Here is a 12,550-nt window from a genome sequence, read left to right on the forward strand (position 1 = left end):
CAGCAGCTTGTGCTTTGTGCTCATAGAAATGCTTTAGTTGCCTGCTCTTTCGGGGAAATCGACCTTATCAGTGTAGGTGGCACAAACCTAAAGCTTCTGCATCAAAATGGGTGTAAGCATTGTGCAAATTGGGTTTACTTTCAAAATGCATTGAAGTCATTGCAGGAAGCAGTCCGCACACCATGGTAAAGTGAGGGTTAAGCTTAGAGAATGCTGGAACACCCTTTGTAGCTGAAGTGCTTAAAAATTAGGTTCTTAAAATGGAAAAAGAACACACTATACCTCTTATGTAGTAAAATAACATGAAGTTTTGATACTGTTAAGTCTTAGTCTTTAATATTTATTGGTATGTAGTGTAAAAGCTGACCAGGCTTAACTAAAATGATGCAATTGCACTATTAGAATATAAGCTCCTATGAAAGAAAATAGAAATAGATTTCAGGTAATTGGTTTGAGCTTGGTTTTCCCCACTTCCCTGTGTGTGCTGTTGCCTATTTCAGGGTCTTTTCAGTGCTCGTGGACTTTAAACTTGAGGGGTTGTTGGGTGGTTGGTTGGGTTTTTTTCTCCCTTTTTTTTCCTCTTTCCCCTCTGTGTAATAATAGATGTGGCATTATGGCATCCATATTAAAAACGGGTAATTTTCCTTATGGTCCCTGTCTTCCTGCTGGGTTGATAATGTTTTGATGTATTTTTCTTTTGCTCTGATGAGAGGTCTGCTGCTGCTGCTCTGACATATTCATTTGGATGAATAATTATAACTTGCACAATGTCAAGCTGAAGATGGTAGGGTTTTGTGCGTCATGACAAGCCTAGTAGCCAGTGCAGGTGTCTCACAGCATGAGCAGCAACAGCCAGTGTATTCTGGCTCAGAGGAGACATTTTACAGTAGTAAGAAATCAGCACCAAGGGCAATGCTGCTGCTGCTGCTACTGTTATAAGTGCCAGATAAATGCAGAGTGCTTCTCAATAACAAGTGCAAGAACATCTACTTATTTCAGTTATATTCTTTTTCTAAATAACCACACAAATGTGCTGTGTCCACATTTCAGCCTCACTAAGTGGGGTTCTGCAGCCTCAGGGCATCTTTATTATGCTGCCCTCGCATCAGGGTGTTGTTTCTGTACTGACCACTGCCCACCTGGTTGGCTACATGAAGGTCATGAGAGTGGGGATTAATGACTAATGAGGTTATGCAGCCGGCCAGCGCTGAAACCAGGATACAAGATTCTGAGGTGTAGCGATGTGAATGGGATCATGCTTTGGTTATCTTGATGAAAGCACAATAAAATGCATCATAATTGTGCTTTTTCTTAGCAAAGGAGCTTCACAGGCTAATACAGAAAATGGAGGTGGGTGACGAGGCTTTAGAAAGGTTTTGGACTGTTGTGTCTCGGGGATTGTTAAACTACTGTTGGGGAGAAAGAAACAGCTCCCAAACAAATCCAAAGAATCATCCATTATGTAGGAGATCCCTTTTCCATGCAGGAACTGTTCCCTTTATTAAATTGCTTTCTGTCAATGAATTCATAAGGGCAAGAAGGTACCAGCACCTGCAGTTGTGGCTGTTTTCCCTTTTCCATTATGCTTTAATTGCTTTAATTTTGGATAAGCAAATTTTGTGTTAGGAAGAATTCTTAGCAAAAAACCCCTCAGAATAAAGACCACATTTCTATCTTTTTATAAAAATATAAACGTGAATCAGTTGTACTGTATTTACCTGGATTAGAACTTATTTAATGCCATTTGATTCAGGTTTAGTTCATCCAGGAGTTGGAGCAGGTGTTTGAAACTGGGCAGCATGGCCATACAGGCGTATAGCGCTTCTTAAAAGCTACTGAGAGGCATCATGGGCTTTATGTATGGCAGGTGCAGACTCAAGTCTTTCTCCTTATTCTCCCCATCTGCTATGGCTCTAGAGATAAGCACCAAGAGTACAGTGATTTTTTTCCCACTTCTTATTCCTTTAATTGAAGAAAACTGCCTGGGCAACAGGGTTGAACTTGGGAAAGTGTTTGAATTGGAATGAACTTAAAGAGGAAAGAATTGGCATGAGAAGCTACCAGTGATGAGATAGAGAATGCAGAGGATAGAAATGGAAACAGAAATGTTGCAAAACTACAGGGTAGAAGGTAGGTTCCCCTCAAACAGATGGGTCCAGAACATCTGATTGTCACTGACCAAAGGAGTGCTGTGCATCCTAGCAGTTGTTGAAGTGAGCAGGGGACACATGTAGTCTGATAGCACAGAGGTGACATTTGGCTCAAAGCTCTCTAAAACTGCTGGAGAATCATCAAAGCTGATGTGTTTGATGTCCTGTTTTCCTGTCAAATAACCATTTCAGCTCCGTCTCTTCAAATACCCATGGTCAGAAGTAAAGATCACAGAATCGCAGCCCTCAAATTCACACTGAATCACTGTTCTGTCCAAGGACTCTGTTGGTATAACTTGTACCAGTATCTATCAGATTCTTGCCTCATAGTGTCTTGAGTAACTAGGACTGAATATACACTTGTGGAGAGGGAAAGCTGTCTGCATGAGTCCCTCACAGTGCCTTTTCACATGGCATCACTGAATGTGTGCTTTGTTGTCTGCGCTCACAACTTGGAAGTTAAGAAATGTGGAGAAGTGTTGAATGGTTGACGCTGTGACTATGGTCACAGGAGGCGATGCTCTAATAGAAACAGTCTCTTAAAGCCAGGTGAAGGGATCTTGAGCCCAGTATTCCAACCGACCCTTATCTCAGTCTGTTCTTTTTCCATATGAAAGCTCAGAATGAGGCCATCTAATCTGAAAATGTGTTTTGTGGTAACCTCAGGAATGGTTTTGGGCTGCTCAGTTGCTGTGGTGGGCACCATAGAGAGCATAAAGGAACTGTTGAAAACTTACCAACCTCACACTTGAAAGTGCTGCAGTGTGTCCTGGGTCTGTAAGGCTTTCTGAGGACCTTGGTGCTGTAATGGAGGGGAAGCCAGCTCTAGGTGCTGATGCAAGGTTTAGATTGTACATTAAAAATGATAGAATCCCAGCCTGGTTTGTGTTGGAAGGGACCTTACAGCTCATCCAGCTCCAACCCTTGCCACGGGCAGGGACACCTTCCACTGGAGCAGCTTGCTCCAAGCCCCTGTGTCCAACCTGGCCTTGAACACTGCCAGGGATGGGGCAGCCACAGCTTCTCTGGGCACCCTGTGCCAGAGTCTCAGCACCCTCACGGAGAACAGCTTCTGCCTAAGAGCTCATCTCAGTCTCTCCTGTTCTGGCAGGTTCAAGCCATTCCCCTTGGCCTGTCCCTACAGGCCCTTGTCCCAAGCCCCTCTCCAGGTTTCCTGCAGCCCCTTTAGGCACTGGAGCTGCTCTAAGGTCTCCCCTTCAGGAGCCTTCTCTTCTCCAGGCTGCCCCAGCCCAGCTCTCTCAGCCTGGCTCCAGAGCAGAGCTGCTCCAGCCCTCGCAGCATCTCCATGGCCTCTCCTGTGTAGTGTCTTCATTTAGTTTTAAGTTGTTGTGAAAGACGAAACTCCATAATGTCCTTTTTCTGTAAGGGATGTTTTGCCCGATGAGCATGGAAACCCAGCAGATACAGAGGTTTGGGTTTGCTCGTGCTCTGTAGAGCCAGGGCAGCCACTGACGATATCTTGGGTGATGGATGCCTTATTTTCCAATCACCATCTGACTTATTTCCTACAAATTCTGATCCATTTATACAAAGGTGACGGAGGAACAAGGAGCTTGTGCTTTTTGACATCGTTCCTGACAACTGTCTTGGTGTAGTGTAGACAAAGAAAAAAGCCTGATGGTCTTTCCTAGAAGCATGGGGCAATGACCAAAAATTAGTTGGTTAATCAAATAAAAAAGGAATGTTAAGAGTTTTCATGGTTTGCATGACAAGCATGCAGTGTATTTAAATAGCTATAGATGCATTGATGTATATAGCAGGAGACAGCTGGCAACATCAATGAAGCATGCAAATAAGATCAAATGAACAGTGCGTTAAGAAAAAAAAAAGAGATTTAACTACCTTTTTAAGGAACATCATTGAAAAATTACAATTAGTATTAAAATTAATTGGATTTTAAAACTTATCTGTGGGTTCTAATCCCTTGATGTTTCTTTTTTCTAGTGAAACCCTTTGAATTCCCAGAAGATAAAGATAAAAATGATTATTAGAGGATTTATCTGGATGTGATAGAGAAAAATGTACAAAATCAAAATGGAAAGCAACTGTTGCAAGGACCAGAAAATTATGCTATTAATTTAAGTGTCATCAGAGCACAAAAGATCACATTTCAGGACTGTGTGAAAATTATTAAAATACTGGAAATAATAGTACTTAAGATGAAGATATTATACCCTAAGATGTGGTTAAGTGACTGACACTACGATATCACTTCAGGTATTATAAAAGTAACAAAATGCTTTTAAAGATAATAAGCGTTACAGTTGGAGATTGGCAGTGTTCACACTCTCCTGCTTAGGTGCTTCCCTACTTTAATATAATCTAATAACAGCAGGGCAAAAAAAAAAAGGAGCATTTTATTTCCAAGCTACGCTGTTTCCTTCTAAAATGTGTGCAGAAAAGCTAAAACCTTGTTCCATACAAAAATCATAGTTCCTCATTGGAGAATGTTCCTATAATTCACTGCTGTTTGTCCAGGTGAGAAAGGAAGAACATCGTCACTAGCGAGTAAGGGAAACCATTCTGTGTTTTGTGTTATTTATGGACAAATACCTCTTCATTACCTATTTAATTTCCTTTTTGTTTTTGACCCCAGCAATTGCTTTCCAGGCTAAAAAATACCTGAAATGTGGCCCTTGCTACCTCTTTTTCGCTTTCAAAGCTTACTTCGCTGTGTCTTTCTCCAAATTGCAGAGATCCTCTCAGTTCTCTCCCATCCTTCCTGCTTTTTTACTCATGTATTCATTTGCTCACTTGTATTCTGTGTAAACCGTTTCAAAACACCCATTGGTGCTCCCAAACAATTCCTCTTTTTCTACTCTCGAGTTTCCCAATCTCGAACAATCAGAGAAAACAAGTTATTGGGGAAGAGTTTGTTCCCAGAACTCTTCACCCCTCCTTGGTCTCCCTTCCCTGCTGCCTTTTCTCCTGTCATAGCTTCACCTCTCCCCACAGAGCCACAGCCTGTGGCTCCTCATTCTGCTGCTGCTCTCCCCATGGCACTTCCCAGCTCCTCCATTGATTCCAAACTGGACTCAAAGCCATATGGGTGTTACTCAAGCACAACTCCCCTTCCTTCTCCTCCTTTTGTGGTCTTCATCTCCCTTCGGTTCCCTAAATTCAGGTTTATACCCTGTGGTCCCTGCCTTTGGCAAGGTGTTAATTTGGCTGCCCAGCATTTGCTTTACTTGCAGAAGCCCTTCCCTGTAGGAACAGTTACTGCTTCTGTGCTCAGTGGTCGCCAGGACACCTCTTTGGCATTGCTGTTCTCTGTGTTGTCCTGTACAATGACAGATCTTTCTGATTCCATCTAATCCACTCTCAAATACTGAAATCCCTCGAGTGTAATCCTCTGATTAGGAGACAGTTTCTCCTTCTCTTACCCTATTTACATGGTTTAAAACCTAATGTTAAGTACCTGTTTCTGTACTGCTTAATTTTGAGCTAATTATGACACTGCTAAGCTGCATTTCAGAGTCTAAAAAATGAATCAGCTACTTTAGTTATGTGGGTATTTCTGTGTATTTATATATGGTACCACCACCCTGTTGCTCACCTGAAGCAGAGAGAGAAGGAGCTGAATGTGAGACGCTTAATAGTAGACAATGAGGATTTTTACTTTCATTTTACTGTAGTTTGTTACAAGTTACAATACAAATCGATAGCTACTGGTTTTCCAAGGAGTATAAACCACTGTCAGTTCCAGGTCTGGTGTATGTGCATCACATTACAACCACCTGGAGTACGTGTTTGTACTTGGAACACAGTATAGTTTCAATTAGAAAACCTGTGAGGTTCCAAGTTGTATGCTGCCACAATACAAATGGATACACCCCTGATCTTAACACTTCTTACATCACCTGCAGTTTGGTTTTCATGGATATAGAATCATGGAATCATAGAACGGTTTGGATGGGGAGGGACCTTAAAGATCACCTAGATCCATACCCATTATAGATATGGCTGTAGGTGAGAACCATATGAAATTAGTTTTAACTTCTTTTCTTAGAGTTCCTTACTGGACATTTATAATCAGTTCCTGGTGGCACTGGAATCACTGAAAGAATTCTGGGATGCCATGGATGAAATAGATGAGAAGACATGGGTGCTGGAGCCAGAAAATCCCACACGGAGTGCTACAAGAAGAAGAATCGCTATAGGTATGGAAAGCTTTAAAGGAATGTGATGGATTTGAGGGGTGAAGCTCGGGATGCTGTTTGCTTTACTGATCTAATCAGATGGTGTTTCTGGGAGTTAGGAAAATGAAAGGAAGCTCTGTCTTCTTTTGTGTGTTAAATGACCCTGCCACAGAATGGCCAACCTGGTTTAGGATATTAATTACAGCTTTATGGTGCTACAGAAAACCTAAGTTTCTACAGGAAAACAGTGTGTGTTTGTAAATTACAAACATGGACCTGTCAGAAACTGAGGCTGTGCAGGAGAACTCTAGAAAAACCTGTATTTGTAAGAAAAATCAGCTCAGATGAAGCCCTTATCTCATTCACAGACCATTGCTTTAGGTTGATCCTGTCCTGGAAGAGAGAAAAGAGTGTCAGAGTGCAGTCAAAAGGGAGAAAAGGGGGTTAAAAGAGGCAAGTGAAAAGGACAAAGAAGTGGGAGAAGAGAGGAGATTGGAGGCTTACACTGTTAACTGTTCGATTCAGATGCTGATGACTGGCATTTAAGGTCTGAGTATCTATGGGATAAGGAGGCTTCTAATGGCAAAGGCGAAGCTTGCTACTGTCAGAGGGTAGAGATGGGAGGGAAATGTTACTTTTGAAAGAAGAGTTCTGATTTTTAGCTTAAATCCAAAACACCAAGAGGATATTGGAGAAATCTGAGAACACACAATGGGCCGAAGCAGACCTGAGCTGTGAGGAAGGAACGGAGCCAACGGGGTGCTGAAGCTGCTCCATCCCCAGGGACAGAAGAAGGGATAGGAAAGGAAAGGTTCAGCAGCCATGGGTTGGACACCGCTTTTCTGTGCCTGGCTTTGTCTTGGATCCATTGTATCTTGACACAGACTAAGGAAAAGCCTCAGGAGGCACCTCAGAGGAATTCAGGAGAGGGCACTATGGACTCTGGGAGCCCTTTGTCATCAGTCACACAGTCTTTGGTTAGGACTGAGCTTGGATTTCATTCATTCCAGTGTCTTCAGGGAGGGGAAGCCTCACGTACCTCTTAATGATAAAAGAACATTGGCCTTCACCTGGTTTTATTGAGAGGAGAATTTGCCGTGAGGTTTTGAACCTGGATCCAGACCATTTTTGAGCTGTTTACCCCTTAGGAATAACAGCCCTTCCGAGGGTGAGGGGACACCTTGTGCAAGAACATTTGCCATTTCAGAAGTAAGCCATTGTTCACTCCATCAATGAGTGCATCACTGAGTGTGTGTGCTGCAGAGGGGACTGACTTCTACTGCTTAAAATTGGTTTTAGGCTTCTCTTTTTGCCTGTAAAAGATAATGAATTAATAACAATTACATCTCTACCAAGATTTCAACAGGATTCTCATCTAGCTTGAGTTTGATCAGTCAGAAACAGGTCAAAGTGCTAAGGTTAAGACCTAAAGAATTTCAAGACTGGCAGGTTTTTTTTTTTTTTGATCGGTTGCTATTTTTAATTACAGCTCATTGAAATGTAAATATCTCCTATAGAGACTGATACTTTGTACAGTTAACTGAGATACCTACCAACTGTTATTATTTAGTGTAACGAAAATGAGTCTGAATTAAAACAATCATAGAATCACAGAATAGTTTGGGTTGAAGGGACCTTACAGCTCATCCAGCTCCAACCCCTGCCACGGGCAGGGACACCTTCTGCTAGAGCAGCTTGCTCCAAGCCCCTGTGTCCAACCTGGCCTTAAACACTGCCAGGGATGGGGCAGCCACAGCTTCTCTGGGCACCCTGTGCCAGCGTCTCAGCACCCTCACAGGGAAGAGCTTCTTCCTTATATCTAACATGAACTTCCCATTTCAGTTTGAACCCATTAAATGAAGCCATTTAAAACTGCTCCTAAAGAAAGGTTATGTTCCCATTTTTGACACGAACACTTGCCTGTCAAGCAAAGCACCCAGTGACTCTTGTGCTGTCTGTAGGGAACAACGTCTCTGTGAGTGTGGAGGTGGATCCTCGGCACCCAGCCATGCTCCCGGAGTGCTACTTCCTCGGAGCAGATCACGGTAAGAACACAGACCTGCACTGCTGGTTTCTCTTCCAGAATCCCATCTCTGCTGAGCACGCACTGGTCTAAGCTGTGGCAGACTCCTGGGGTAGACTGTACTTACACAGAGCTGGGAATTGAGCTGAATGGGTGTGGAGAAGGGTTTTACACAGTGGATGCTGGGGGTTTAACAGCCTAAATCCACAGCACGCTGGTTTGCTCTGCAGGTGATGCTGGTTTTCCAGTGCTTTCCAAGCACAGTTCCCTGTGTCCTACAGATTACCCATCATGTTCATATTGTAACAGCACTGCATATGCCCTAATAGTGTTTGAAAATACTTCAGTCTTTTACTCTGTGTCCCACAGCTTTTTGCCACTTTTAAAGGTAATGCAACCCTATCTTCAGCAGTGTGATATTTAAAATGATAGCGCAATGAATTCCCCAAACTAAAAGCAGTCACTGACTTATGTAGTTTAAGTGATTAAACCCCAGCCCATGCTTTCCCTTCCAGTGCTGGTATCTGAGGGAGGGAAGCAAAAGGGATGCTAAAGGTATGTAATGAGTTATGTATTGTGTTGCAGCGGTTAACCCCTTGAGAACCAAGCTGAACGACAACATGCACTTGTGGTAAGTACTTTTAAATAGCACAGCTTTGAAACCGAAATGGAATTTGCTGTTCCTTGTGTTGACTTTTCTCTCTCTCAATCCTACCTGCAGGGATCCAGAAATCAGTTTATTACAAAACTTGAAAGACCTCTTAGAAATCGATTTCCCCTCTCGTGCTGTGTTAGAGAAAAGTGTAAGTTGCTTTTTGGTAATGATCAGTCGCTATTCCTGAATAGGTAACAGTTAAATGGTCACTTTACAACTGCCAGCAAAAAGAAGAGACTTAAAGGAGAGGTAATTGCATTAATATATTGTCATAAGGACTTCTGGACTTCAAGCAACAACTGTCAGTGCTTGTTAACCTGTGATTAGAGGTGCTCACTTCCCTGTGGCCTTCCTAGCAGTGAGGCCATTAATAACAGGCTTCACTATTAAAAGGGAAGGAGGAAGTTCCAGAGTAGCTAATGAGATGTGGAAAACCCAAACATTCTGTTATGGATGCTGATGACTTAAGTTCTAATGAGGTGGAGCTGCTCAGGGGGGACAAGAGGCCATCCAAATAGCACTGCAACACTGGATTATCAGCTTCACTTCCACTTGTGGAATTCTGACATTAATATCTGACTGAGGGTTATGCCTGATGCTCACATGTAATGACAAATCATTGTGTGTGAGGAAAAAGAAACAACAGAGTATGAAAATGCCTGTCAAAGTAGATGTAATTCAGTGAGGGGATAAAATACAACCTGGCTTTAGATGCACAAGGCTTCAATAGTCTCAGTTTATGCCATAAGGGTATAAACATACCGATTGACAGCAAAATTTGCAAAAGCAGAGACCAATAGATGAACGTGTTGGCTGTGTTACCAGCTCTGTTTCTTCCTTTGGGGGGGCCTGTAAGCTAAACTATGTTGTATTGTAAGGATTTTGCCAAGGACTGTGGAATCTGCTATGCTTATCGCCTCAACGGCACTACTCCAGATCAAGTGTGTGATGACCCCCGCTGTGGACAACCCTTCCACCAGGCTTGTCTGTATGAGGTACAGTAACAGGACAGACTTTGTTCATTGACTGTCAGACTCTGGAAAGCAAGTGTTGCCCACTTGAATTTCAGAAGCAGCAACGTCCTTGAATGAGCGTTACAACCATCACAGCCTCTTTGAATCACAGAGCCACAGAATGGTTTGGGTTGGGACACCTTCCACTAGAGCAGGATGCTCCAAGCCTCATCCAACTTTGCCTTGAGCACTGCCAGGGATGGGGCAGCCACAGCTTCTCTGGGCACCCTGTGCCAGCGCCTCAGCCCCCTCACAGGGAAGAGCTTCTGCCTAGGAGCTCATCTCAGTCTCCCCTCTGTCAGGTTAAAGCCATTTCCCCTTGGCCTGTCCCTACAGGCCCTTGTCCAAAGCCTCTCTCTCATCTTGTAACCCACACATCAGGCATAAGCTGTCTGTGGAGGGGAACCTGCCTCACTTTGTGCTCACACAGACTCTGCCTTGACACACACCATGAACTCTGTTTGGGAGAAATCCCCAGTAATAGGTAGTTCTTAAATTTGATAAGAAACAAATGTGAATTTTAATCCACTTACTTGTGTTGCAGTGGCTACAAGGTCTTCCTTCAAGCAGACAGAGCTTTAATGTCATCTTTGGTGAATGTCCATATTGTAATAAGGTAAGGAAAGCCAAAAAATGAGTGACTGAACTAAACCACGAGTGGTAGCTCAGATACAGGCAAAACCAGTAACAAAGATTTTTCTAAAATGGAATTTGTGGCTATGATCTTCCCTTTATACTGTGGAATAAAGAGAGGAAAACTAAATTCCCACACATTTAATGCATCAGGATTTAACCAAAGGTTTGCTGAAACAGTACAAGTTACCAACACACCGGTGTCAGTAACTGAGCCTCACACCCCGTTGTATTTCATGATACATTTCTAATATTGCTGTAGCAAAGGTCCAGTTTCAAAAATAAAGCAAAAAGGAATCCTACCACTTGTAACACAGAGGAGCCTTGTTCAAATGGTTCAGTGTATGTGTAACTATGGAGTGCAGAACTTACCCGGGAAGGATCTGTATTGACAGGGTTATTTAAACATCTTTTTCAAGCCACTGACATTGAAATCTTCAATGAAGAAACTCTGAGAAGAAACTGTGTGATGGGAGCACCACCACTCGTGCACTGAAGCCCCCAAGATCTTGCCATCAAAGAAAATACAAGGAAAGTACTATCAGTAGCAGGAGTACAAGTATTGCTGTAGCGTAATGGTACGTTCTGTCAGTAAATGCAAGCCTAAATACAGTAGGAAGAGAAGGACAAGTGAAGTCAGAACCAGTTTCTTGCCATGGCAGTGGGTAATCCACAGTTAAGAGTTGATCGTGTTCCTTTCTGGACTCTGAGAATAGTGCTTGGGGGGTGAATGGGGGCAATTCTCTTGCAGGGTCTTTCTGCAGGGAAAAAATAGTAATAATTACATATGATATCAAGATGTGAATCAGAAAAACAAGGATATCAAAGAGGACATCCAGTTATCCTAAAGGAAGCAATACCAGTCTTACAAAGCCTCAGCTCTGGCATTTCTAGGTAGAAGTATATTGTATATTAAGTGTATAACATCAGGTATGATTGAACACCTTCTCCAGAGCCATCCTCTATATTTTACTGAAGTCAACAGCTGAAATCCTTCTCTAACTTGTTCCCAAAACAGTGAATATTTAAGTCTTTAGTGTTTAAATATGTAATGTAAAACTACACTTTTTATTAGTGTTCCTGCCTAATAAAGCTTTAGCCTGGAAACCTTCAACCTGAGTTTGAAGTCTGATTTGCTGTTTTAGTTTGTGTAGGTTTTGCCTTTCATGGTGAAGCCAAGCCTGTGATTTATACAGACAGCATGACTATGTAGTATTTATGTGGGGTCAGTTCTAGTTGGTTGAGGGGCGGCTGGGGGATTTTAGGTCTCCAGAAGTAATGTCATCCTTAGCTTACCCTTTTAGATCTCCTTTCTGGGAGGAAAGGAAATCTACCAGAAAGGAATGTGTCCCTCACACATCCCAGACTTAACCATTTTTTCCTCTGTCCCTCAGCAAAACTTTCAGCTTTGATTTCCTTTCCCATTCACAATAGGGTATTTTTTAGCAATACAGCCCACAATTTCAACCTCAGCAATAGGATTTTCTTCAATTCATAACCTAAATTGCATCTTTCTAATATAAAATTTCCTGCCTTCCTGTTTTATTCCTCTTTCAAATTACTGACAGACATATCTGTTCTTTTTCTTTTAATTAAATATGGGCCCCATCTGATAGACACTAGTACACCCACCGTAAAGGCAGCTCATAGGTTATTTTTCTTCTCTGCTTTATGTTGTTTCCATATTGTTTTAATTAATAGATGTTAATTATAAAGATATATCATTATAATAGATATTACTTGTCTTCCTCATTCTGTCTTTCCCAGTTCATCTCACAAGTGTCCTACCCTTCTTGTCCTCCTCCTCCTCGCAGTCAAGTGTTCCCCTTCCAGAAACAATATTTCTTGTTTTAATTTATACCTAGACTATAACTGCTTTCCAGCAGCCCCAGCTATGTGGAATTTGCCTGTTCTTC

General features: G+C 42.4%; 2 protein-coding genes across 2 annotated transcripts in view; one reads left to right on the forward strand and one right to left on the reverse strand.

The window, feature by feature from the left end:
• Positions 1 to 11,186, forward strand: part of FANCL (FA complementation group L) — a gene marked incomplete at its 5' end in the record, with an annotated part of 28,147 nt that extends 16,961 nt beyond the window's left edge. The window contains 7 exons of the mRNA XM_080615325.1: positions 6,181 to 6,331; positions 8,272 to 8,355; positions 8,919 to 8,964; positions 9,055 to 9,136; positions 9,867 to 9,983; positions 10,546 to 10,617; positions 11,054 to 11,186. Of these exons, the coding sequence (XP_080471451.1) occupies positions 6,181 to 6,331; positions 8,272 to 8,355; positions 8,919 to 8,964; positions 9,055 to 9,136; positions 9,867 to 9,983; positions 10,546 to 10,617; positions 11,054 to 11,089 (588 nt within the window). The 3' untranslated portion in view covers positions 11,090 to 11,186. The remainder of the gene's footprint in view (positions 1 to 6,180; positions 6,332 to 8,271; positions 8,356 to 8,918; positions 8,965 to 9,054; positions 9,137 to 9,866; positions 9,984 to 10,545; positions 10,618 to 11,053) is intronic.
• The window catches only part of VRK2 (VRK serine/threonine kinase 2), a gene marked incomplete at both ends in the record, with an annotated part of 46,220 nt that continues 44,819 nt past the window's right edge, over positions 11,150 to 12,550 (reverse strand). Inside the window, one exon of the mRNA XM_080615324.1 lies at positions 11,150 to 11,392. Coding sequence (XP_080471450.1) covers positions 11,150 to 11,392 — 243 coding nt within the window. The remainder of the gene's footprint in view (positions 11,393 to 12,550) is intronic.

This window comes from Psittacula echo, assembly GCF_963264785.1.
Source record: "Psittacula echo genome assembly, chromosome: 4".
NCBI lineage: Eukaryota > Metazoa > Chordata > Aves > Psittaciformes > Psittacidae > Psittacula > Psittacula echo.